Consider the following 25194-nt stretch of genomic DNA (forward strand, 5'->3'; position numbering starts at 1 on the left):
AGCACTGTCTGCCAAAGTCAAATATTGTGTTATAATGCAAACAGATTGGCCTAGAGAGGTGTCAAACCAACATCATAGCACCTGTACCTGCAGGGCAAGGGGTGACGAAGTCTCATGGTTTTTTACCCAGCATTCCACCAACCTCTCCACATTGCCTGAGGAGATGTAGCACAGGCAGGCGTCATCGCACAGGGCTGCATCTCCCTCCGACTCTAAGCGGGCACCCAGCATGTCTACAGAGGAAGAAGCACAGCCGACATTTAACTGTCTCGTTCTGGAGATCTCTTTAACCCCAAGCTTCTCTCAGCAATCTTACTCTGGGGTTGGCATGAAAAGGTGTTGACAACTTAAGAACGGCACCTAATTCTGGGATAACAGAGAAACAGACATCATTAATGAATCAGAAAGCCAATTTGGTTGAAAAAAAAAAAAAAAAAAAAAAAAAAAAAAAACACACCCTCATTTTCAAAAACCTGTCCATTTTCATATGCCTGCCCAGACATACAAAATAAAGGAAAATCCTTAAAAAGGACAGAGGAGTTTAGTGAACAAAATCCAACCTTCTCTTTCTAAAGTCGTGTGTGTATCTCAATGCAATAGTAGACAATACAATACCACAGCTAGTAACCTGGTAGTTATCAAGGTCTAGCAAAAGTGGATAGTGTTGGTGCTTTCCAATTTTCATTACCACTACAGCCACTCTCCACCCCCTACAGTTAGTTCAACACAAGATGACATGTTTTCTTGCATTTCATGTACCCTTGCACTAAGTGCTGGCATTTCTCCCAAATCACTCGGCCATTCTCTTGTAAGCCATCAGCTACTTACCAGACGAAAGCAATTTGAGTAACTTTTTGTGATTCTGTCCCTGGATTGCCCCCTAACTCTGAGCTACTGGTTCCTTAGTATATTTGACTATTAACAGGACTGAGTAAACTTTTGAAGCCATCAAAAAGTATTTTGAAGCCACCAAACAGCCCAAGTTTATGAGCTTAAAAGTGAGAGGAATCTGCAGAAGGAAACCTCTCTCTATGGAGAGGACTTGACCTTTTTCTGTCACAGAAGCCTCTCCCCAAATAAAACAATAAATATCACCCTCTTTTAATACCTATTCTGATCTTTCCATGCTATTGATGAAAGTGTCACAGAATATCAGCATGTCTCATTTTACATCACTACTCTCAGCTGCAACACGCATAATTAATTCTCCTAATTCAACAGTCCACACAATTTCAAATTCCAGCTAGATACGAGTTCTATTATGTGCAAGAACCTGTCTTTCCACAGCTTCCACATACTTCTTTTTGTAAGTAGTCCAGAGGTGTCCTTCCCTAAATTAAACCATATCAAAACAGAGTAAACTTCATACCACAAAGCTGGGTGTAGTCCTCATGCTTTGAGTATGTTAACAAGATAGCCAGTGCCTCCTTCCAGCTTTGTAGCTCACACGTGTGAACAATATCTTGCCACTTCTGCTGCACAATGGAGGAAAGAAGCTGTAAGAGAAGAGGGTGATCTGTCAGTCACGGAAGACTAAGATATGCTGACTGTTTGAGCAAGGGCATCCATACCGATAGCTCACTTTGGGACATGCTTCTACATATTCAGCAACTACCTCTTGGCATGTTAATGCTAAAAAAGGCACCAACTAAAGTGCACGACTGAATATGAAAATGGCCTTACCAAATATCTAGCACACATTCTGTTTCACAGCCGCTAGCATTGATGATGAGAATATTGGGTTAGGGCAGACCAAACCCCGTTAACTGGTAATTAGTAAGCTATGACCTTCATGGCCAAGAGCCCTAAAGGAACAGTACTTTCCACAGGTTACAGGCACAGACAGCTGAGGCAGAAATCATTAAAAGAAAGGAACAGAGAATGGGAAGTCCTAAGTGGGTAGCATGAAATTGTCATGCATAAAGTATTAAGTAAATGGAAAATAAATGTCTAGCCAAAAAGAAAAACAGACTCTGGCATTTCACTTCTCCCTGAAAGCATTTCAACATATTTGGACAAACATCTGCCAAGATACCCCACACCTTCCACTGCTCAGTGGGTACATCAGACCATCACTTACCATGGAAATTTTTGTTTTCCTCTTGGCAAAGTAGCGCTTCTGGGTCTCTCTCAGGAGATTCTCCCCCCCAGCAATAGCTAAGATGATGGCATCAGCAAAGCGTTCTGCCCGCAGACATAGCTCCACTGCACCTTCAAAATTCCCCAGCAAAAGGGCCTGGCTGATGAGTCCATCAGTATCTGCAGAGGTGAGAAAGCAGACCTAAGCCACGGGGGCACCATCCAGACACATTAATCATGTTCTTTTCATAGAGCAGTTAGTAAGTACAATAACCTAAGGAACATTTGGAAATACAAATCAGGTTTTGTATCTCCAAAAAAATCACTGACTTGAAAGTAAGTCTTCTGACAGTTAGGAGGTTCTCCCATACCCTTCATGGGTCTCTTATCTCTGAAGGGTATTCTTTTGCAAAATGCAGACAGATGTTGCAAGACATTGAGATTGGTCACAAGTATTAGAAGCATTTATCTAATGGACCCTTTTGTTTGTTTTCCCCTTTCCTCCCCACTCCAGTCTCAACCATTTTCACATTTTCTCCTCCTCCTCTTTCCTTAAGGAAGAGCAGACACATATCTCGTAACACACCTGCTGTGACAGGAATCTCCAAAGTGCTCAAGTCCTGTGGGATGAGGTTGTCAAAAAAGGCTGAAGAGGAGGAAACAGCAGCTACATCATCACTGGAATTTATCAAAAGCTGTGCAAAGAGCACAAGAAGTTAATTCATTGAACACACAAGTTCCTTCCCAACATAATTTAGTGGATTACAGAATAGGATGGGGTGCTCCCCACTTGGTTGAGAATGCCCATATAAATCAGAGTTCCGCCTGGAAATCATTCATGCCTCATGTCACTATTTTATCAATCTGTACAGCTTCAGTGAGGCAGTAATAAAAACAGTACTGTTATTGACAAACCTAGGAAAGCTGTTGGTGTAAAACATGCAGTGACAACAGCACTGGTAGGCAGCCTTCATCCATTCAACTGTCAGCCCTTGAGTAAGCTGAACAGTTTTGGATGGAATATGAACAAGCCCAACATGTCATATCTGTATTTAACATCTAGGATCACAGCCATGCTGGGTAGTCAATAGAAATGCAATTAAAAATGCTACCCGTAGAACATCTCAGCAAGTGTTTAAAGTTTGCAAAAGAGATTGCTAATTTGAGTGAAGCAGTTTTAGATACCTTAGAAGAGCAAAATCAATGGTGGATGTTAAACAAAGCCCTGGAAGGCATCTGAAGGGTGTCATCCCAAATCATGTGAAAATTAACATTTCAAAGAACAGAGGTGAAAAAGAAGTAAAGACAACAGGTACCACAGCAGAAGCTTCACAGAGGAAATCCAGAACTGCAGGATGAAGTTAAGTTGGGGTGAGGCTAATTGTATCACTGGAGAAACCAGCACTGGTGGAGCAAGCCTTTATGCAGTGTTAACAGCCAGGAGTCCATCTTCATCATTCGCTGATTTGTTTTAAAGCCAGAAGGGACCTCTATGAGCGTTTAGTCTGACCCTGTGAGGGTCAGACAGGCTTGTGAACTGCCCTCTGCGATTTCTGCATTGAGCCCAATAACCTGTGGTTGGAAGTAAACCTTACCATTCTGCCCTCCACTGTTTTCCCAGACTGGAATTATGCATAGGACATACCTGACCTGGCTGCACAGTATCCCTCTCATCTGCCTCAGGAAGGGCCTGTTTATCTGGGATCCCATTATTCAAGCAGGAGGAGATCTACAAAAGAGGAGATATTCACAGGATGAAGCATCTGTTAAACACATAGGCAGCAAAGAACCAACTGACCAGCAAGTCACAGGCTATTCCCCTGGCTCTTTCACCTGTTTGAAAAGTTCCACCTCTCCCTATTTCTGTCTACTATTTAGTTATGTAGCAGATAGAGACAAATAGCTTGTCTTTAGTTTTCATAAGGACACAGACCATGTTGCTGCAAGGGTCTCTTCTGCCACAGCTCCATCAGTGCTATGGCAGACTGCCTTCATCTATCACTTTATTTCTCACTGAAGAATTCCCTGAGGCAGACAGTTGGAAGCTAGAACAGTCTCTCAACTACCATATTGTTATATGCTTCTCTGAGCATCAACTACCAGAGATAAAATATTGGCCTCAAGCCCTCTTTGGTCTGATTCTGCACAGCTATTGTTTTATTCTTGTGGGTGCCAACATTTGCTTTTCAATAGGAATTCAGGAGATCTAGGCCCAGCATAATCAAAAAAAAAAAAATCTGAACAGCCTTTTCAGACTTTTTCTTCTTACACACTCTCTCAAAGGTCTGCTTTGAGATAAGCAGTTAATCTTTCAAATCTGGGGAGAAAGCCTCAGAGCTCAGTAGAGGCTTCACAATCATACACTGATTTAGCACTGCACCTCTAGTCCAAAAAGAAACTACAGAATGTTCTTTGCGGAGTAGTTCCCTGATCAATGCACTAGGTTTCAGTTTGGGGAAGGAGATACCCCTCACGTGAGATTTCATAATTCACTGTCCATCATGTGGTGCAAGATCACTCACTCATCTCCAGCAGGGAGCCCATCATTTGCCTTCAGTGGCCCTAGTCCTGTATAGGTTTCTCTCTGCTGTACACTGCTTACCTTCTTTTGCAGATCTTCTTTACTGTAGCCCAGCAGCTTGAGGAGTTTAGTCCTGGACTCCTGCTCCAGATTCACCTGGATCCCAAAGGAAATTGAAAAAGAGAAGAAAACGTCAACTTCATGCTCCAATGCTTGACTGCTTCTGCAGCAAAGTTTAAAGTTTGGACCCAATTATGACAAATCCGCTTGGTGACTACTGTGTACTGTGCAGCCTTAATTCCAAAGCCTCTGGAATTTACATTACAATCATAATATACAGGTGAATTTTGAGTCATCACATAGTAATAAGTGTGGTATAGCTGGCTATCAAAGCTATAACTGTTTAGCGTATAGACAGGAAGCCAAACATAGTCTACCATAAAGACCATTGCAATTAAAAAGAGAGACAGCCTCCAAAATTTCCACTGTCAAAACTTTTCTTTAGATGAATTAAGTAGTCTATCTAGTACAGTTTAAAGTCTTGTAGAATAGGAACATGTACAGCTACAGAGGAGTGTAACAGACACATTCCACCTCAAGAATGCAAAAGAAGTGACACCTGGGTTTCTCCACAGTCATACTACCTTCAGGAAGTTCCAGAGGTTAGCATCGAACTGCAGCTTGGCTGTCTGGATCCTGCCCTTGCAGTACTCAAGGAGGTTCCCTGACTGCAGGGCCATCTGCAGTTCTCTGGATCGGACCAGGAACTCTGTTTCAGTAGTTACTTGACTGATGAACACCTGGCGAGGGCAAGTCTGCTGCGCTTGCTGTCCAGAAACTTTGGTAAGACCAAAGGTAACCAATTTTCCTCCAAACTGAGAAGAACAAAAGGAAACACAGTAAGCATTCTTTTAAGTGAATGTAAAACTCAGCTTTTCATCTGGCAAAGCTGACTCAAGCTCCAGGCATAATCACAAAGAACACAAACAGCTGCATGCCTATGGATGCCAGTGACACTGAAGGAGCTCTCATCACAAGCCCTTGAGCTCACTGACAACCATGATGCTTGTGTATGTGCTATCAGGCATAGCCAACTGCAAATGCCAGAGAGGCACAGAGGAAGAAATACTGCTCTAAACTGTTCTTTTCTGAAACTGACAGGCAGCTGCACTGATTAAAAGGCATAATGTGAATGGCAAGCATTAGACAGAGAGAAGTGGGAATGCATATGCTACAGCCAACAAGGAAAATGTATAAGCTTTCCTTAGCTCCACAAACTCCTTCAACTTACATGCTTTGCTATAGGACGTTGTTCAAAACGTATCTGAACATAGGGCAAGAGAGGTTTCTTGTATGCAACATCACACTGCACCCTACACATGCATTAAAAAGAGCAAGTACTAGGAAAATAAAAAGGTTTCTCTTACAAGAGAAATGGATTGCATCACAAAAGAGGAATCTATTGAATTTTCAGCTAGGGATGATCCATTTACTTACTGCAAATGAAACCCCCACAGGCCTACGAATCCACTTGGGTGGCTTTTTTAAAGGTGGAATCAAGGTGGTCTGAGCTACTTGCTCCGGCACCTGCAGAGGAGGAAGGGTCTGTCCTGTGCCAAAGGGATCGAGATTGTTGAAGGAGGAGGAGATCTAGGATCAAATGCAGAAAGGGGTGAAATATAATTCTGTTCCTCTTTTTAGGATATAAATATATTCAACTACTGCTTAGTAGTTAGTTACCCTCTTTGCAGAAGAAGAGACTATTACTCCTCTTTCTGGAGAGTCACCAACCCTCTATACGAGAGAAATAGTATTTCCAAACAGTGCTGGAAATTATTTCTTAAGCAAGGTCCACTTTGAGAGATTTTATGAGTTTTCCTTAGTAAGATATAAATTGCTTAACAAACACTGCTTTTGGCCTAGCACCCAGCTCAAACACAAGAGTTACGAAATTACTTTCTTTATGCAAGACTGCAATTACATATGGTCAAAAGTTGCCCAGTTTATTTCTTGTTTTGCTCATTTAAAAAAAAAAAATGATGACCACTTTTCTGTTGCAGGGGTCTTTTGAAAGCATTAGTTTTAAGGATTGTCTCAAGCTTTTATAGGACTTCAGATGAGCTTGGTGAAATAAATCTCTTCATACTTTCTTGTCTAGGCAAGAGTGTGTCAGGAGTGGCCCCAACCTTGATTTCTGACGTTTAAGAAGTCAGTGACTATAAATACACAATGCTGCTTGCAAGGATTCACAGTTTTTAACATTGTTGGCACAGGTTTGACGCTTACAAAGGAGAACCCCATTGAAGTGGGACTGGATGATGGGGCATAGGTCCAAGGAACTGGCATACCTGAAAGGAAGCAAAGTTTGAGCAAGGCAAGCTTGCCAAACGAAGAACTGCAGGCAACACCTAGATGCTTTCTCCTTCAACTCACTGAGTCACTTGAGTGGAAAATAGTTCTAAAAGAGATCATTTCCTGGGGGAATAGCTTGTACTTAACAGATCACCCCCTGCCAAGCTTTAAAAAACAAAATACACACTATGGAGTTATCAGGAACATCAGAATGAAGAACTTTGCCAAAGAGTTTCCGTCCTGATACCATGAAATCCAGAGGACAGAGAGCTTAAGAGGTCATTAACTCCCCTGTCTCTTTAACAACTGTCTTCTACTATTGTAGATGTACTGTTACCGCCTTCTACTTTTGTACTTATTATTTTATTTACCTGGGAGTTGTTCTACACTACTATTCTTCGATTTTGAAATGTGGAAGAGTAGTCACATACACATAAAGAAAATTCTCCGTGGATTATATAAATCCTTAATCTCCTATGGCTGTTGCTCCATAAAGACTTTTCTCATGCAAGTCTTATGAAACAAAACTTAGAAGCAAATTACTATATAAAGTAGCACTTGAAAATGCTTATCTGTGTTCTTTTAAAACTGTATTTTAATATTTTATTTGCTGGGAGAGAATAAAGGAGTTAACAGGTCAGACACCAAGCTGAAACTAAAATTTTAGACAACACTGGCATTTAATTTGATCAAAGTTTGGCCATCTATTCATCGCATGGATAATGGCTATTAGTTTCAAAAATGTTAAGTCATTCCAAGTTAATAGTCAACTGACTTGGATAATAAGCAACTTTTTAAGATCTTCTTTAGAGCTAATAAGGGAAAAATTGTTGTATTAATTAGTATTATTTAACTTCAATTTAAAGGCAAGAAAGGCTTGTTACTCTAATAGCTGTTTTGCTTTAGTTTTAGTCTAGTAGTAGCAATCACAGAATACACATGTATGATCAGAACTCCACTTGATTTAGGTTTTGCTTATATACTTCAATGAATTTTACAAAATATACCAAGAAAACTCTTTATCAAGAGGGAATATAGGCTTACAACCCTTCTGGAATCGTATGGATATTAAGTCCTCGCCCACAGAGCTTCTGGCTCTCACACATACCACACAGCAGTTCATTCTTGTGGATGAGATGACAGTAACACTTAAAGCCCTGCTGCTACATGGATGTGCTTCTCACACTCTCAGAAGCCAGGCAAAAAGCTGCCAATGCCTCAAGCCCTAGCATGTCCACAGGACTTTACCTTGTCAGCCTGAGTCTTCTGTTGAGCCTCTAAACTGCCACCCATAACCGAATAAACGTTGATCCACCCATCAAATGTGGCAGCAGAGAAGACTGTGGGATTCCTAGGGCACCACTGGACATCAAAGCACCACTGACTCCGGATGGGCAACTCATAAACCACCTACCACGGAAAGAGAGAAGGCAAAAGCACATGACACTAAAATAGTCCCCTGAAGTACAGACTCCTAACCATCTCTGCACAACATCCCGCTTAAATTTAGACCCTGCAAATCTACAGAAGCATGCATATAAAGACAACCCATCTCTACTAAAATTGGCTTTTAAGTTCTTCTCTTAAACAACAGTGTTTCAGGAGTTAACTTCAGTTACAAATTGCCACCAAGAAAGTTACAGAATCAGAATCTGTGCTAGCCACTAGACATCTGTACAGAAATAGCATCAAAAGACAACAGACCACAAAAGAAGCATTTCACACCTTTTACAAAATGGCTTAACTTTTTTCCTTGCCTCCAAATAAAAGGTGGTCAGCTCAGTGAAACTGTCCCATAAGATGCATTTGGCCTAGGGCTCCCAGCTGGTCTTCGTTGATGTTACTAGGGTACTTTGCCCATGCTATCATCAAGATCAACTGAGCAAATTTTGTTCAAAGTTCAAAATCCAGTTTCATCTAAAAACTTTGCGCTGAATAAATAGGCAGGAGAGAAGTTTTTGCACAGCCTTATTTTAGATGTTTAAAACTGCTGTGATGCCTAGGTATTTCAAAGATGGTATTTGAGATGCATGACACAATGAACACACATTTGTGAAACTTCTGTACTGGAGAAAGCTTGTACACATCTTTAGTGGAACAGTGTAACTCTCTGTGACCCTAACAAATGCTCCTCATTATTCTTGAGGTTTTCCTACAGCTTTTGAATACTCTAGGGGATGGAGAAAGAAGATACAAAAAGTCATACGATCCACTACATATATGAACAAAAAAGAAGTAATCAAGATTAGTTGAAACTAAGTTTTAGTTTAAACTTTCTTCCTTCTATGGCCTCTGCATACAGGCAGAGGAAATATCTGAAAGTCTCTGTTGTTTTCATCTTGCACATGGACAACTTCATTCCCTCTGGCCAGGAAGAGCGCAGAAGACAAATTGTAGGAAGTGACATTGTTAATCCACACAAATACACAGAAGGGACACACATGGCTTGGTTTATAGCTCTGTATAAAGCAGACAATGTGCCCTTCTAGCTGTGGCCACGTACCTCCCCCATACTTGGGTTCCAGCACAAGATTCGGTTGTCTTTGGCACTACTCAACAGCAGCTCAGGGTCAGCGTGGCACCAAGAGACAGACAGAATGCCCCTAAAATGGAGCGGAAAGAAACTACAGTCATACTTCATAGTCAATTCAATTTCCTGTCCTGTCAACAAGAAAGCAAGATACATTCGCACTTAAGCCCAAAAATACTGGTTCTCATCTCTGCCTGAACCAGATCAATCAGTGAAACAAAGCAGTCTGTAAAAACGTCAGAGCTTGCCAAAGCTCAGTCTCCCAGCTGCCTTCCTTTTAAAGACGGAGGTCTTGAAAAGGCAGCATGACAAGCAGGCCCTTACCTCGTGTGCCCTTCCAGCTGGCTCAAAGGAGAGGTAGCAAAACGCAAGTCCCATATTTGGATCACTGGCAAGCGGTCATCCTCAGAGGAAAGAACTAGCTGGGTTGCAACTTCTGGGTGCCAGGCCATGCCTGAGCAATGCATCTAGGGACAAAAATAGCATGGGCTGAAAATTCAGCAATGCAGACTGGTAACACAGCAAAACAGAACATAAAAAACCACCCATCCTATCGAAGTTGAGACACTAATTCTACATTTGCCTAGGAAGAGATCTGCAATCACAACTTTTTTTTCTCCCCCACCTCATTCTTTTATGAATCAAAGGACTTATACTCTATTCTTGCACAATTGGTAGTCCCGTCTTGGATATAGGAAGATTTCCTTACACATCCCTTTACGAACTTCAACTCTTCCGCTGCAAGGTCATATGAACATCTGCCTGTAGGCACAAGCACACAAAACCCTAGGACTTCCTTCTTCAGGAGATTTGTGTCAACAACCAGATCTTTCTCAGGCCCCAGCAACTTGAAATATCTTCCCAAATAACAGTTTGCTGCATTTATTTCCAGCTTTCCATGCTTTAAAATGAGCCAAATGCTGGTTTTGGAGTAACAACCAGAGCACGGCAATAGCATCAGTTATGCACATAGTTGGCCACCTCATGCTCTGACCCAGGACAAGGACTCCAAAGAGCAAGGCAATGTCTTGTTTCTACAGTCTTTTACTCCTTAACTTTTCTCCCCTCGTTGCAAACAGGGTCTCTAAGCACTGCTGCAGCAGCACAGAACTGTTAAAGCTTAAGGATGTTCTGGAACAATTCACTCCCACTCCCCACACCATTGCCTTTTTATAAAAGTCTTCCAGCTCCAAGAGGACCAACCCAACAGCTCCCACAATACAAAAACACTTTATCCTGAGAGCCCGTGCCAGTGTTTTGCAGTCACTGACAGGACATGCCGCAGGCCCATCACAACCTTCCTCCACTCACTCGGTTGCTGTGATCACTGACTTTGATGATGGGTTCATTCTTCCTGAGGTCCCAAACCACGGCCTTGCCACTTGGGTGAGCGGAGGACAGGATATGCTGCACCTGCCGATTCCAGGACACCACACTGATGTCTTCATGAGGCTGCCAAGATAGGAAAGGCCACAGATCATTACCCCCATGTTGAGGGAACATCAATTGCAGGTTTCTGTCAGCAGCTTGATTAGAATATTTGCAAATCTATAGATTCCCCTCTTCAATCTCTGATCAACTAACTGGAAACAGTAACACTGACGGGAAACACAAGGAAGCAGGGGAAATCCTTTACGCAAAGTGCAGTGAACAGGATACTTCTAGAGGGGAGTGCCATCTAGAAATGCTCCTTTGCACCTTGCGAGGAGGTATTAGGTTCTACTCAGTGTCTGCATTTGCCAAACGCATCCAAAACTATTAATTCCACAATAAAGCAATAGATGCACATAGAACAGCCCACACTGATTAGGCTGTAGACCAGAGACAACATAGATATTTCTACTTTGGCTCCCATAGGTGAACTTAAAATGGAAAAATGACCTTGTGCAACATTTCAAGAGTACAGCAAGATGGCTAATGAGGCATTTGAGGCTATTTTTTGTTATTTTTTTATTTTTTCCTATTATTTATTTTATCTACAGCAGTGAAAGAGATGGACAAAGAAACAAACAGGATGCTTACTGCAGGATAACTTGGCCTGCTTTTAAGCAAGCTTACTATGATCTTTCCACTTTCGGGAGCTGATTGCCCCGAATAACATAATTGGGATCGGAAGAGCAGAAGCTTCTCCTCCAAGCTCAGGAAACATTATCTGGAAATAATGGCCAAGGTGCACTAAGTGGTTCACTGGCTGTGCTGGGAATATTACAATCATAAGATATGAAAAGCTTCAGCTGAAGCAAATTCACACCTCAGAGAAGATCCAATAAGCCTTCCTAATCCATCACACACACAACCTAGCTGAGTCACAAGACAAACCAATCTGTAACTCAATTTTAATCCACAAAGTGCCTACCCATTTATGCAACGTACATCCCTCCAAAGCTGACAGCCTAACTCCCTTCCCTCTATACCACTCTTTCCACCTCCCCAGAATGAGGCTAATTAGTCAGTTCTGACTCATCTTTCTCCTGAGAGAGGTCAAGAGGATTCTTCCTTCAGAGAGTGAATACAGCAGGATCACTCCACACCCTCCTATCATTTCATCTTGCTTACTGAGATACAAAACTGCAGAGGTCTTGCCCAGAGTAAAACTCCTTTACCTGTGATTTAGTTCCTGGTGTCATAGGCACATTGAAGTTATTCAAGTCCCAGATGAAAATTTCAGAATCATTTGCTCCAGAGGCCAAGAGGTTACTCTGTAAGTAAAGTAAAAGCTCAGTTGAGTTTCCTGCTCACAGGGATGGACTTCTTAAAAATAAGTCTAAACAAAAACAAACAAACAAACAAACCCCACAAAGCTCCTGAAGTCAGCAACAGCTGATTTACAAAGAAGTTAACAACTTAATCAAGGCCACTGGGGAACTCAGTGAAAAAACAAAACAAAACAAACAGAACTAAAAATGTAGTTCCAGACCAGTCCTGCATCACAACTACCATGCCTCTATGCCATTTAACCCACGCACAGGTTAAATCCCTTCCTTCAGCTTATACATCTGCATAAAGATGGGAAATATTCATGGTGGTTAACCTTCATTAGCTGCGAGTGTCTCAAGGCTGCGTACCTGGAAAGGGTTGAAATCCAGGGCTCGAACGGGGCCAGAATGCTTCTCCGTCTGCCCAATCACAGGCTCGCTCTTGGCAGTCACGACGCGGTGCGCGCTGTACATGGTCAGGACGCCGTTATCCCCTCCGCCAACGATCACTCCAGAGGACTCAGGAGACTCATTGCCAAAGCTACCCCAGATCAGCTTATGAAACCTGAAGGAGGAGATGATGAAGCCGGCATAAGCCACAATATTCAGTGGAAGTCAAGATACCCTGCAAGAATCACATCTATATTCCACCCTATCAAACACACACATCAAACTGTACACCTTAAATAACTGCCTCATTTGAAGCTGACTGTGGCTCCTGCACCCAAAAAGAAATGAGCTTCCTTACGGTGTCTTTGAAAAAGGAAGCTACAATAGATTTCTTTTTAAAATTATTTTTATTTTTTAAAGAGTTTAGGAGTTCACATGGCATTTGGTAAGTGAAATACTCTGAACTACACAATACGGACATTATTGTAAGATTAGGAGCTTGTATTGTAGGATTAGGCTCTTCCCAGCCTTCAAACGTGGAAAAAAAAAAAAAAAAAAAAAAAAGCTTATTCACTGTAAAACCTGCTAATTACAAATCAAAGGTAACTATTTTGCACTGAGTACAAACATCCCCAGCAAGTGTAATAAATTCACTCCTCTTAGAAAGCAAGCATCACTCTACTGCCTTTTTTTTAATTGTAAACCTAAAATCCCAGCTAATCTACATGACCCATTTACAGGACAGAAGAACCCACCCCACAGAAGCCCTTTGAGGCTTCTCCACTGATCCAACTGCTGTACCTTTGCAAAGACATTCCATACCCAACATGATTTGTCTCAAGCTAAGAATGATCAGGTCCTTAAAGGCAGAGGGCAAACTAATTCAGTAGGCCCGAGGGGGAAGACAGGCAATAGGCCCGAGGGAAAACAAGTTAAAAAGGCAGGTTAGGAATGATAACATTATCAGAATCTCATAGAGTACTGAAAATCTTAGAGGTTACAGAGAAATGCCCATAATTTGCTTTACATTTCCCCAAAACTTTTTCAATATTTTTGTGAAATATTGTTGTAAGGAGGTAGAATTCTTGTGAGTTATGCAATCGGAAGGAAGGCATGCTCCTTGTTTAGGACATCTCCTGCAGTATTTGAGCTGTTGCTCTCCCTACTTCGTAACAAGGTAATTTCTTTCACTACCAGCCAGATGTCTGTCCTCTGGGTCTGTCTAAATATGGTTTTCCCTGTGAGCAGGGCCCCACTCTGGTGCCTTCACCTCCCTCTTTATTCCTTCTTGCTGTCTTCCCACTGCTTTTCCATGTATTTTTCTCAATTCAACTCTCTCATTCCATCAGTTTATGGAATTTCATCAGTTTCTCTCAGAACAGAAACAAAGCGTGTAGGCCCACTCCAAAGTACTGCTGTTTTGATTTTTCCTGTTCTAATTATGTTTGAATTGTTTTAGGCATTCATAACATTTGTCTTAAGCAGTATTTTGATATGTAGAAGGCACACTAAGTCAAACTGTAAGTGACCTTGCCATATATTCCCCTGAATATCTACTGAGCAGGAGTAGGGTGAGGGTTAAGAGTGATTTAGAGATCTTCCAAACCCGCCTGGATGCCACCCTGTGCCATGTGCTCTGTGTGTCCCTGGTTGAGCAGGGGGTGTCAGACTAGATGATCTCTACAGGTCCCGTCCAACCTCAACTATTCTGTCATTCTGTGATTCTGTAATTCCAAAAGATCACTTTAAACCCAGAAAACATGACTTTACCCTCTCCCCTTTCCTGTACTAAGAAAAACCCTTTTGAGTTCCACAGCTTCTAGTACCTGTTTGAGGCAGGAAGGATTCCTTTCTGCTTCATGTCCAGAGAGGGATCCCTGAAGTCAACCTCAAATATTTCCAAGGTGGCATTTGTACTGAAGGATGCATCCAGTTGCTGGGCAGACGTTCCTAGCAGAAGTATAAGGGGAACACTTAAAAGGGGGCACGTGAACCTGAGACACAAGAGCAGCAAGGCTTTAGCACTGCAACCAATCGTTCACCAACAAATCAATTCTTGACTGATATTCAGCATGTCCTTGCCTGCTCAAAGAAAGGACATGTCTGAATAGCGCAGACGGAGGAGCCAAAAGCTAAGGCAAATACTCTGAAAACTCAAAACTTCAAGAAATTCTGAACATCCAGGTCACTGATGCAAAAATACCTTTTTCTTTTTGGGGAGATGCAATTCATATGGCTCTTCCAAACAGCCACAACCATTGACAATAGGTCCTTACAAAGCCACAAACACAACTGTGTAATGAAACCCAGGTATAAACCCCATATATTATGATCTCAAATACTTCTGTATGCGGGTCCTCAATCACGATGAGAACGTCTTGATCATGCCTTCTAAACCTAGCCGAGTGCAAAAGTTCTTCAAACTTAGCCACCTAAAAGTTCACTGAGAACACAGAAGGAGGTAGCAGTCACACAGGGACAACTTCCTTGCTTCTCCCTAGTTTATAGAATCTAAAAATAGATTTAAGATTGTCTAATGGGACATCGCCCAGTTACCACAGCGATCCTCCATGAGTGCCTATGGGAGGGGAAGTGCCCAAGGGACTATTAAAAAAACAGAATAAATTATGAAATGATGCAGTTTCTATTTTAAAGTAGAATGCGGCCAAGGCCTTTGGTATAACAAAAACTCCGGCCTTATTAGAGAATCACAAAATAGACCATCTTCCCTAAAAGTAGTAATGTTGCTTTTAAGGCAACATTGAACTTTAGTCACATTCTCCAGTGGTAAGCCCCATAAAAAACCAACAGCAACAACATCCAGTGCTGTGCAATCACCCAGGAGCAGGGATGGCTCACTCGTGTTGGGGAAACAACTCAGGCCACGAGTTCCACACCGACAATAAACTGGCCTACCGCCAACTCGGTGAATATGCTGACTTTGAGCTTCAGGAAATAAAAGGTTTATACGAATAGAGAAAAGTGAATAATATCAACAAAATGCAAATTTAAAGGTTTGCGGAAGTATTAAAAAATGAAAGTAAGCAGAAAAAGGCAATTTTAGGGGGAAAAAAAAGGGAGAGAGATTTCTATGATTGGGCTGTCAAGTTAAGTGATAGTGTCTGAAACATAGGAAAGTAAAAATGAGCTTAAGTGGATGTGATTAGAATGAACTTTGCTCCACAGACATACCAAATAAGCAACCTTAATTTATTTTTTATAGCAAGTAGGTGTTACAGTTCAGACACTTGAAGCAAACAGACATAATTAGAAGCTAATTTCACCCTTTGAAAAAAAAAGAGTCCTTTAAGGAGTCAAAAACTGGCATAATAAAAAACAAACAAACAAAAAACACCTTCTAATTTTTCCAGTGTTTATTTCGGTGGGAATTGTTAAAAGATATGACTGCTACCACATAATCTCTCTCCTTGACTCATACTTTAATTTCCTTGAATTATGAAGAATTTTACCTGTTGCTAGATAAACAGGGTGGTTGTTTGCTGGACTCCATGCCTGAACAGCTGTTCGCTCAATTTCCTTTAGCTTCATTTTCCAAGCTCTAGAAAAAAAAAACAAAAAAACAACAAAACAAACAAACAAAAAACCCACAGTGGTTAGAACAGCCTGACAAAGTTAACATGAAAATAACCACCCCAGTAACAAAATATTCCCCTTACAGGAGGAATTATTTGATACTTCCTAAGCTAGTTAATACATTTTTACTGGGATGAATTAGGGTATTCTAGAGTTCATTAAAAAAATAAAATAAAAGGCCATATGTTTGATCCCAGATTTTCTTTCATACATAGCTCTTTTCTTCCTATGCCCCAGTTATAGGAGAGTTTTTCTTCCTATGCCCCCATTATAGGAGAGTTCCAGTAAAAGGAAGGGAATCTAAATTAAACAACATACTCAAGTCTTCAGTCCAGGCTCATTTAAATCAGCTGCAGAAATTAAACAAATGTCTTTGCAAAGCTCTACTTGCTCTCTCTGAATAAGCTCATGTCAGTATATACCTAGGCGGAAAAGAAGCAGAAAAAAATCTCAGGACAGGCTAAATTCCAAACAGCAAAGTGACGTGGCAAGAGAAAACAAAGTACAATACAATCAAGTGCCAATTTAGTTACTGTACTTTGTTCTCACTCTGCTCAAAAAACACAAAGAAACAAACTGAAGAAGAAAGTCAAATGAATTTTTTTAATGGTAGAAGGCAAGTGATCCAAAAGGAACTATGGCATTTCGATCTCAACTCTGACAACAATTCTTTTAATTAACCGTGGTTAGATCCACTGGCACCTATAGAAGGGCATCAGAATTCCCCCATGGCACTGAAGAGGGATTAGCTCGGTGGTAATGCAGCAGGATAATTGTAAGTCAAACTTCAACAACAGGCAGCCAGGAGCCTGCAACACTCAAATTGCAATTTCATGTAGGACCCCATTCTTGCTGAGGATAAAGCCCCCAACACCTCTGGGACTCAGGCTACGCCCAGACCTTCTAGGCCTGTCAGTAATATAAATAACTTATAGCAGTAGCGATACTCAAAAAGATACATCATTCACAGGCTAGCAGGGTCATGCTCACGAGCGCCTCCTAAACCTTTCAAATCTGGCTGTAATCACTTAACTCTAGCTGAACAGAGCTGCTAACGGAGCCTTCAGTTGATACTGTGCTGAATAAAGCAAAACTGGCAGCACACCAAAACCCTTTGCATCTTGACAGCTCATTGTGATTAATCTACCCTGGTTACTCAATGCTGTTTGCTTTAGCCAGGCTAAAAGCAAAGCCCCAGTTCTCATCACACAGGCCGTCTGTTCAGATGCAGGGCTACAAGCACCTGTTTTGGCAGCTTGGTCTTACTTGAACCAGAATATATGTTTATTCTGAGCCAGATTCATAAACATGGTTGTAAACATGATTAGACACCCACTGTCTGATCAAACCACATAAAAGAGAAAGTTTGAAGGAAACTTCAGGCATCTATTGCGGCTTACATGAAGTTCTGGTCTCCAATTACCTGAAAGGGGGATCTAGTTGGCATTACTTCTTGGATTTGGGCCTGCTGACTAGTAACTCATACTCTTTTTACTAACACTAGCCAGAAGATATGGACATCCCTCTCCCCTCCAGGCACTATTCCCTCATCACAGAACATGCTGATTGATTAGAATTGCTTTAATGCTTGTCAGCGTTAGCCTACAGCAGAATCTCTCAGACCTCAAAGTACCTATTTCTAGTCTCATATTAGCTTTATTCTAACTTAGTCAAGGCCTTACCAGACCCTTTCCTGCCTTTTCCTCCTCCAGTTACAATCCATCACCTTGGGAGCTCACTGCACACACACGCTCCCCTGCGAATCCATCAAAATTAAGGGGCGATGGCCAAGAGACCTCTCCCCTCACCTAAGTTAATTGGTGAGGAAGCAACAAGAAGCACAACCATCAGGGACTAGCTAAGCGATGGCACCAACTCCGTCTTTCCCTCAATGCCAGACTGGTTGCGCAGCACAACTCACATTCAACAGGCAAATATAAAGTCAAGACACAAAGATGTTCAAAGCAGTAATCAGTCGTCCAACCCTTCAATAGATCACAAAGCCTTCTGCATAGAAAGGCAACACTGGTGCTCCTATTTCACAAGATTAAGCTGGCACAGAACGGGAAGGCAAAGCACCTTGCACAACGCACCCAAGCCAGTCACAGGAAAGCAAACATGCACCTTTCAGGTCAGTGCTCTGTTAACAGATCACAACCCCTGAAAAGACACAGATGTCCCTCTGCCTGAAGGCAAAGCAGCAGTGACAGACTTGGGAAGACCTACAGAAGATGTGTAAGAAGCCAAAAGGTCACAGTATCCCACCCTCTCCCAAGCATCTTCTAACAGCTGAGATTCATTGCAGCACCTCCTCCGCATATTAATAGACTCCAAATTTGAAAGGGAAAAGAGTTTGTTTTGAGCAAACTCAAACTCTTGAGCAAACTCTTTGAAAAGAGTTTGTTTTGTCTCCTCAGAAAGAGGAGATTCTTCCATACGCTTTATACCTCTACATCCAGAACCAGACTTATGACCCCTTAAAGCAGGAGAAAAGTTTTGCTTTTAGCAACCTCTTGTGGACACCTGGCAAAAATTCACAAGCACTGCACTGTTCCACAAGAAAATTTATAGGAGAGATTGCCACCTGCTGTTAACTCCCCAAGTAGCATCTAAGGCTTCTGAGAAAGCTCATGATTTCCTCAGCACGTCTAATTAATTAATCATGACAATCCTCCTCCTCCTTCTGCAGAGAGACCTCTGATTACAGACCTAAGGTATTAACGAGCCTCAGCCCCACAGGAGTCACAGACAGGAGGAGCATTTCCCCGAAGCCTCCCCCGACCGAGGCTCTCTGCGCAACGTCCCTAGACGGTAATGCCGTCTGCAAGGCGAAACCCAGCGGCCCGGAGCATTCCCTGCACCCGGGGCACGGGGAGGCCCCAGCTCAGCAGTCGAAACTAAACGCACACGCGCTCGAATCGCAGTGGATCGCGCGAACAGCGCTGACAAAGGCAAAAGCACCTCACCCCTGCTAACCTGAAATACCTGTTGCTTAGAGCGCATCGCCTTAGACCGTGGTCGATACTGTCTTAGCTAATTGAACCTGAGCGCTGCCCTGATAATCAGCCCTGGCGCCGCTCCAGCGGCGCCTTCCTGCTCACCAGCGACACACGGCAGGTCTGAAATCCCTTCCTACGGCCTCCCCCCACCTCCCACGGGGCTCCAGACCCTCCTCTCCGAGCAGCTCCCGCCGAGGCTGAACTCCCAGCCCAGCAGGGAAGGAAGCCGGCCGCCTCACCCCCCTTCGCTGTGGGGAAACGAGGGGCAGAAGCGACGTGCCCAAGGTCACCGGGATGAAACCCCCGGCGCTAAAGGACGCCCCTCGGCCGTGACACAGCGGCCAAGCACAAACTCCCCGGAGCGGGAGCCCGGGGCCGCCCAGCCCCTCGCTCCGCCCTCCTCTGCGCTGCCCCGACGCTCCCCGCGCAGCCCCGAGGGCGCGGGGCGAACGGCCCCCGGCGCCGGCGCTGGGCCCGGCTCCTGCCGGCGGCGGCACAGCGAGGCCTCCCGGCCCGGGGCGGAGACAGGACCCCCGGGCCCGCAGGCGGCGGGATCCGCGCGGGGCGGGCCCGGGCGCGCAGCCTGGGGCCGGGAGGGGTCGGTAGGAGCGGTCCCGAGCGCGGCCCTTACCGGCCCCGGGCCGTCCCGGCGCCTCCCGCAGCTCAACCTCGCGACGGCGGCCGCCAGGAGCCCAAAAGGCGCCGCCCGCGAAGCGCTGCCGCGACTCCGCCCCTCGGCGGCAGGCCCCGCCCCCGGCCCGCAGCCCCGCTCGCCTTTTGGAGGCGAAAAGCCTCGTCCCGCTCCCGGCGCACCAGCCTTCTGGCCTTGTCTTAGCTGCCAGGTTGCCACCGGCTCCCGCAGCACGGCTGCCCTCTTGAGGAGTTCTGAGCCCTGTTCTCTGCCCTCGCACTTACGCCTTCCCGTGCAGAAAACGTCACCTCATAGAGCAAGTCACGGGTGGAGGTTCACAGCTACAACACCGCAGCAACAGCAGCAAGGACGCTGCTGGGCAGGGCCACCCTCGGGACTGCTGTACAATAAGCAGAACTGAGGCGAGCTCAGGACTATACAATTGTGGTGACTAAATTTTACACAGACCAACGAGCACAGACCAAGTCTTAGCATCTATTATTGCCCTAATCTTTTTTCCATTTAGGGCCACAGAAGGCCCCAAAACACTAGTTTACGGCAAAGCTGGCCCACTTCATTCATGGTCAGACATAACCCCAATGCTGGCAGGCCAGCGCTGGCCTCCAGCAACCAGATCAGGGTCTGCACACTTCAACCCAGGAACGAAGCTCGGGCACAGCAAAACACGTCTGGCCAGCGCTGGACTTGCATCCTTAGTCTGTTGTATCACTGCTATAGAGAGCTCCCCTGCCAGCTACGAGTCATACACAGCAAGGCTCTGCACCGCACTAGTGCTGCCCACTGGTTTTATAAGCCTCACTTATGAGCTTTTCTGAAGAAAAAAAGAGGCCAGAGCCAAGTTTCAGTGAGGAAGGACAGTTATTCATGTGGTGTGTGACTCCCAGGTACCAGGGCTGAGCAGTCTGCTTGTGCTGCCCCTTCACATTAAGTGATAACTAGTTCCTCACTTCCCAGCAGCAACAAGGTAACTTAGTAACAGGCAACATTCCTACCTGAATAGTGCAGGCTTTGCTAAGAAACACTTGTATACCTGCACACCATAGACAGACTAGCAGCAGTCCTAGGACAGTACTCCAAGAGGAACTGTCTCCCCACAGATATTAACCTGTTTAAATGACCTTTTCCATTTTTATAATTTCATTGGCTATCGCATAACCTTTTCAAACCAACAGAAGACAAACAACATGAGGTATCATCAATATATTTCACTGCAGTTAGTGGATAAACGTTGAAGAACAAACATTAACATAAGCCACAGTGAACATCAAAGAAGGTGCCATCCCAAGTGGAGCTGACACAGAAGAAACTTTGTACTTCCGATAGCTTTTAGGGTTTCAGATTTCATAGTGCACCACCTCTGGTGGCTCTTTATTCGGGTCTCCACCTCTCTCCAGATATAGGTTATTGAAGGGATATTGCTTCGGTCCCTACAAAGACAGACAGATATGAATTGCAAATTCACTACATTCAAACAAGCACTTCACAGGAAAACAGAGAAATATCTTCCCACATACACATGCAATCAAGGGCTGCCAGTTACAGCTAAGTTCTTATTTCTTAAGTGTTTCAGTAGAAATACTGAGCAGTAGGAAAGTCTGCAAGTTCAGAGATGGATAGAGGTCTTCAATATAAATTCATGTCCTTTAACAGAAACACCATGGTAGTTTCGCACTTGACCTTAATCAACAGTTCACTGCACAGTACAAGGATAACATATTGCAAAAGTCATATGTACATTCAGACGTACTCATCAAAACTATTCCAAATGACCAAATTTATATAAGATGTAAACAAAAGCACCAGCCAGGAAAAGAGAGAGGATATCGAGCATTCATTTTGAATACCGTTCTATGAAGCACAAAATACTTCATAAAAAGACTGAGCACAGAAAGTGTCTCTATGCACTGGCCTAGACAAATGAGGGGAAAAAATGCATCTCAGGCACACAGGAAAGTCAATGTGTAGGCCAAAGAAAGAAAACTGTAAGTCAGATAATTTAAAATTAGCTCCAATGACAGCAACAGCAGAAGCATCTTCTGTTCACTGTGAGACAAAAACGTGCTAAGTCAAGCCAGCCAAGAGAACACTTCAGGTTGGACTGGACTGCAGGAAAACTCCTATCCCCAAGCCTGCTCAGAGCAGGGCTTCACACTCGCACTCATCACCCAGCTTTAGCTTAACCCTCCCCCGGGCACCTTAAGTGAGGTGCAACGCAGCTACTTTTCTTCCTTTTGCCCAAGGGCATCACTCACCACAGGCCTGTAAGATGGGTAAATCTCTCCAACACCAAACATAAACAGCATGAAGGTCAAAAAGATAAGGAAATGCTTGCGCATGGTGTGCCAGGGAATCGGAGTGGGGGATGTATCAACGCGGCTCCGAACATACATGTCAAAGTCCCAGTGCATCTAAAAACATAAGAAAAGGCCAAGCCCACGTGATAATCTCAGACAATCTACAGCATGTAAGAGGCTTAGGCAACTGAACCTTGCTTCCCATGCTACAAAGCCATCCCAAATAAGCAATGGTATATCGAGGAACACTTTTTTCCCCTGTTTCCAAGCACTTTTTCAAAGTTCTGTCAAAACTAGAAGTTATAAGCAAAAGACACTTCTTACAAATCAACACCTTATCCCACTTCAAGGGCAGGAGTATCTACACAAGCCAGTGCCAGGCAGGACAAGAATACAGGATCATCACAAGGGTTTTCCTGCGATTGTTTCTGGCATGATTACAATGAAGACTTTGAACCCTACGAGGTTACAAAAAGAAAGCACCACATGGAAGTGTATGTAACCATTCTGTAGAAGAAGAATTGAGCAGCAACTTGGAAACAGCTACTAGCATTCCTACCGGCTGCCCCCAGTTATGTCTCAAGTCTTGCTGATCCCACTGGTACCAGGGGTCTCTCTCGTGTGCAGATCGATCAGGGAGCTTGGGATAGTCACCATACCTATGAAAAACAACCAAAAAAAATCTATGTTAGTTTCTATACATGCAAAAATACTATAGATTTATTAAAGGGAAAAAAATCAATACTTTTTTTTCCTAGTTTCTGCAGCTCCCAAACTATGGCATATACATGCTTGAAATGCATGCATGCAACTAGTGCCACGACTGTCAGCTCAGGATCAGCCCTCCTAACAAAGGACACTCTCTGCAGCTGCTTCTTTAGGCCCCACTCTCTGGAAGAAAACACGAGCCCGACTGCAATTACAGCCCCCTGCCTGTCCAGCGCTTCACGGGCTCCACGGTGCTCCCCAGCGCTTACGCTTCTCTTGCTCACCCGAAGCCGTCGTCGGGGTAGGGCTCGTAGTCCTCCACGCGCATGTTGTATTTCCTGGCGGCGGCCGCCCGCTCCTCGGGCGTGCGCGGGTACGGGCCGGGCAGCAGCTCCGGGGGCAGCCCCGAGCCTGGCGGGACACGGACGCCGCACGCTGAGCGCCAGCCCGAGCGCCGCCGCCATCGCCTCCCCCCGCCCCCGCTCCCGCCGCCGCTGACCTGCCCGGGCCCCGCGCGGCGCCGCCGCCCACAGCCGGGCGCCCACCCGCTGCCAGAGGACACCGCGGGCCGCCGCCATCGCCGCCCCACCGCGCACGCGCCGGCGACGGCGGCCGGCAGGGACAGAAAGGCGCGGGGCGGGGCGCTGCCGGGAGACGCCGAGACGGGTGGGCGGGGCGCGCCCGGCCCGTGCGGAAATGGCGGCCGGGCGGGACCGGGCCGGGCCGGGCCGGGCCGGGCCGGCCCCGCTGTCTGTCACGAGCGGAGCGTCGCGGCCGTCCCCGCCCGCCGCCACCATCTGCGGCGGCGCAAGGAGGCCTCGCTGTAGCCGTTATCCGCCCTGTGCCTCTCAGGGGCTAGTGGGATCGATGTTAAATAAGATCGATTCGATGCCTGGCCGTGCTATGCAAATTGCCTTTTGATTTTTTTCTTGCATTAATATCAATATTATTAAAGCTAATACTGGGATGTAATTGTCTTATCTCAGTGGAGCCAGGGAAATGCGACCAGCTGAAATGGCATGTTAATTTAGTGGTGTTATTTTTCAAATGTAAGCGATGTGTTATTGCAGATAAGATCAATATCAGCATTAAGGGATCTGCAGTTTACTTCATTATGTAAACTCTGTGGTAGTTGAACTCATTTTCCTTCAGTTATTCACATCAGCCATAATGGGTAATGTCTCTATAACGATCTGCATTATAAACCTTTGCGGATCAAAAACTATCACGGATAATTTGTCATTAGGGCCATTTGTTCTAATAACAACATTAATTACAAACCTGGTAATTTAACTGAGATAGCAATGAACCGCAAAGATCTATCTGAAGCCCAGCGTGCCGGAGGTGGGAAGCATTGTGGCAGGCTAGAATATGATCTTTTACTGAACCCAAGGAAGGGCCTTGCCTTGTTTCGGGGACGGTGTGTTAATCCGGCCGACTCCACTGCAGTGAACAGCCGAGCGTGCAGGGAAGCTGCCGCATCAGTTACTTAGGCAAGCGGCGGTGTTGGAGCCCAGCCCGCCGGCACAGAGGCACCTGGATCTTGGTGCCGTCGTCCCACAAGTGCCTGGCGCTTTGGGGACCAGCAGGCTGTCCCTCGTACTGGGGTTGGACTAAGGCTCCTGCTCTGCACATGGGCCCTTCACTTGATGCTCAGAGTCTTCCTTGGCCTCACTCAAGCTTCCCGAAGCCCCGTTTTGCTATTGCCTTGCATGAGCTTTTCCTGAACTGCGTGAGTAGTCCCCTAGATTTAAGGGGGCACTTCTTTTTCTATAACTAAGTATATTAATTAATCTTAGATTGACAGAGAAAAATAAGTTACATTGTTCTCGTGACCACAGAGATATCCGTGGCCAGAACAACAGCTCCATCAGCTGTGAGATGAGCAGTACTCAGTGCCGGAGACCAGCCTTTCCTCAGAAGTGATGCATAACCCTGGCACTCGTTCCTGGGAAAGAGAGACCGTAGCGCTCGCTTCTCTCACAGTAACTGCAAAACGTAGCCTTGGATTCCCACACACACCACACACCACAGAAAGGTGTTGGCAGTTCCGGCCTCGGAGCACAAATCAAACAACGCCCGCTCACTGCATGGTGCCGGGGCAGAGGTTACACCGAACAGAGCTGCATTTTTCGTTGTTGTTGTTGTTTCCCGTAGCGGACGGTCATTAAGCCCCGCTTTGGGGAAGGAAAGGCGGGGACGCGAGGGCGGCGCGAGCTGCTCCCGCCGCGGGTCCGCCCCGTGCCCAGGGGGCGCCGCGCGCGCCGCGCCGCTCCCTCCGCGCGCCTCGATGGTGCCCCCGCCCAGCCGCCGTTCCCGCTCGTTTCCGGCGCTGCAAGGGGCGGCAGACTTCCGCTTCCGCGCTCGCCGTTCCGGCTT

The 25194-nt window shown here is 45.0% G+C and overlaps 2 protein-coding genes across 5 annotated transcripts in view; both read right to left on the minus strand.

Moving 5' to 3' along the window:
* The window catches only part of SEC31B (SEC31 homolog B, COPII component), a 28493-nt gene extending 11843 nt beyond the window's left edge, over positions 1–16650 (minus strand). For 2 of the 4 annotated variants that reach the window (XM_088528815.1, XM_088528814.1), the window contains exons 1-16: positions 16039–16135; positions 14395–14518; positions 12548–12743; positions 12086–12181; positions 10794–10934; positions 9807–9949; positions 9456–9555; positions 8201–8362; positions 6098–6250; positions 5245–5475; positions 4682–4756; positions 3725–3808; positions 2666–2774; positions 2081–2259; positions 1370–1496; positions 88–233 (exon numbers count right to left, since the gene is read on the minus strand). In XM_088528815.1, coding sequence (XP_088384941.1) covers positions 88–233; positions 1370–1496; positions 2081–2259; positions 2666–2774; positions 3725–3808; positions 4682–4756; positions 5245–5475; positions 6098–6250; positions 8201–8362; positions 9456–9555; positions 9807–9949; positions 10794–10934; positions 12086–12181; positions 12548–12743; positions 14395–14518; positions 16039–16117 — 2145 coding nt within the window. In that variant the 5' untranslated portion in view covers positions 16118–16135. Of the gene's footprint in view, positions 1–87; positions 234–1369; positions 1497–2080; positions 2260–2665; positions 2775–3724; positions 3809–4681; positions 4757–5244; positions 5476–6097; positions 6251–8200; positions 8363–9455; positions 9556–9806; positions 9950–10793; positions 10935–12085; positions 12182–12547; positions 12744–14394; positions 14519–16038; positions 16136–16480 lie in introns of those variants that run through there. The other 2 variants (XM_010220230.2, XM_088528817.1) reach the window with 2 other exon arrangements.
* Positions 16651–20998: 4348 nt separating this feature from the next.
* NDUFB8 (NADH:ubiquinone oxidoreductase subunit B8) lies at positions 20999–23396 on the minus strand. Its single transcript, XM_088528818.1, has 5 exons — positions 23315–23396; positions 23100–23226; positions 22667–22766; positions 22066–22221; positions 20999–21240 (listed from the first exon to the last, which is right to left on the minus strand). The coding sequence occupies exons 1-5, from the start codon at positions 23391–23393 to the stop codon at positions 21148–21150; spliced, it is 555 nt and encodes a 184-aa protein (XP_088384944.1). The 5' UTR covers positions 23394–23396; the 3' UTR covers positions 20999–21147.
* Between the last annotated feature and the right edge of the window lie 1798 nt (positions 23397–25194).

This window comes from Tinamus guttatus, unplaced genomic scaffold (assembly GCF_059628265.1).
Source record: "Tinamus guttatus ecotype Peru unplaced genomic scaffold, ASM5962826v1 Tinamus_guttatus_pri_ptg000314l, whole genome shotgun sequence".
In the NCBI taxonomy this organism is placed as follows: domain Eukaryota; kingdom Metazoa; phylum Chordata; class Aves; order Tinamiformes; family Tinamidae; genus Tinamus; species Tinamus guttatus.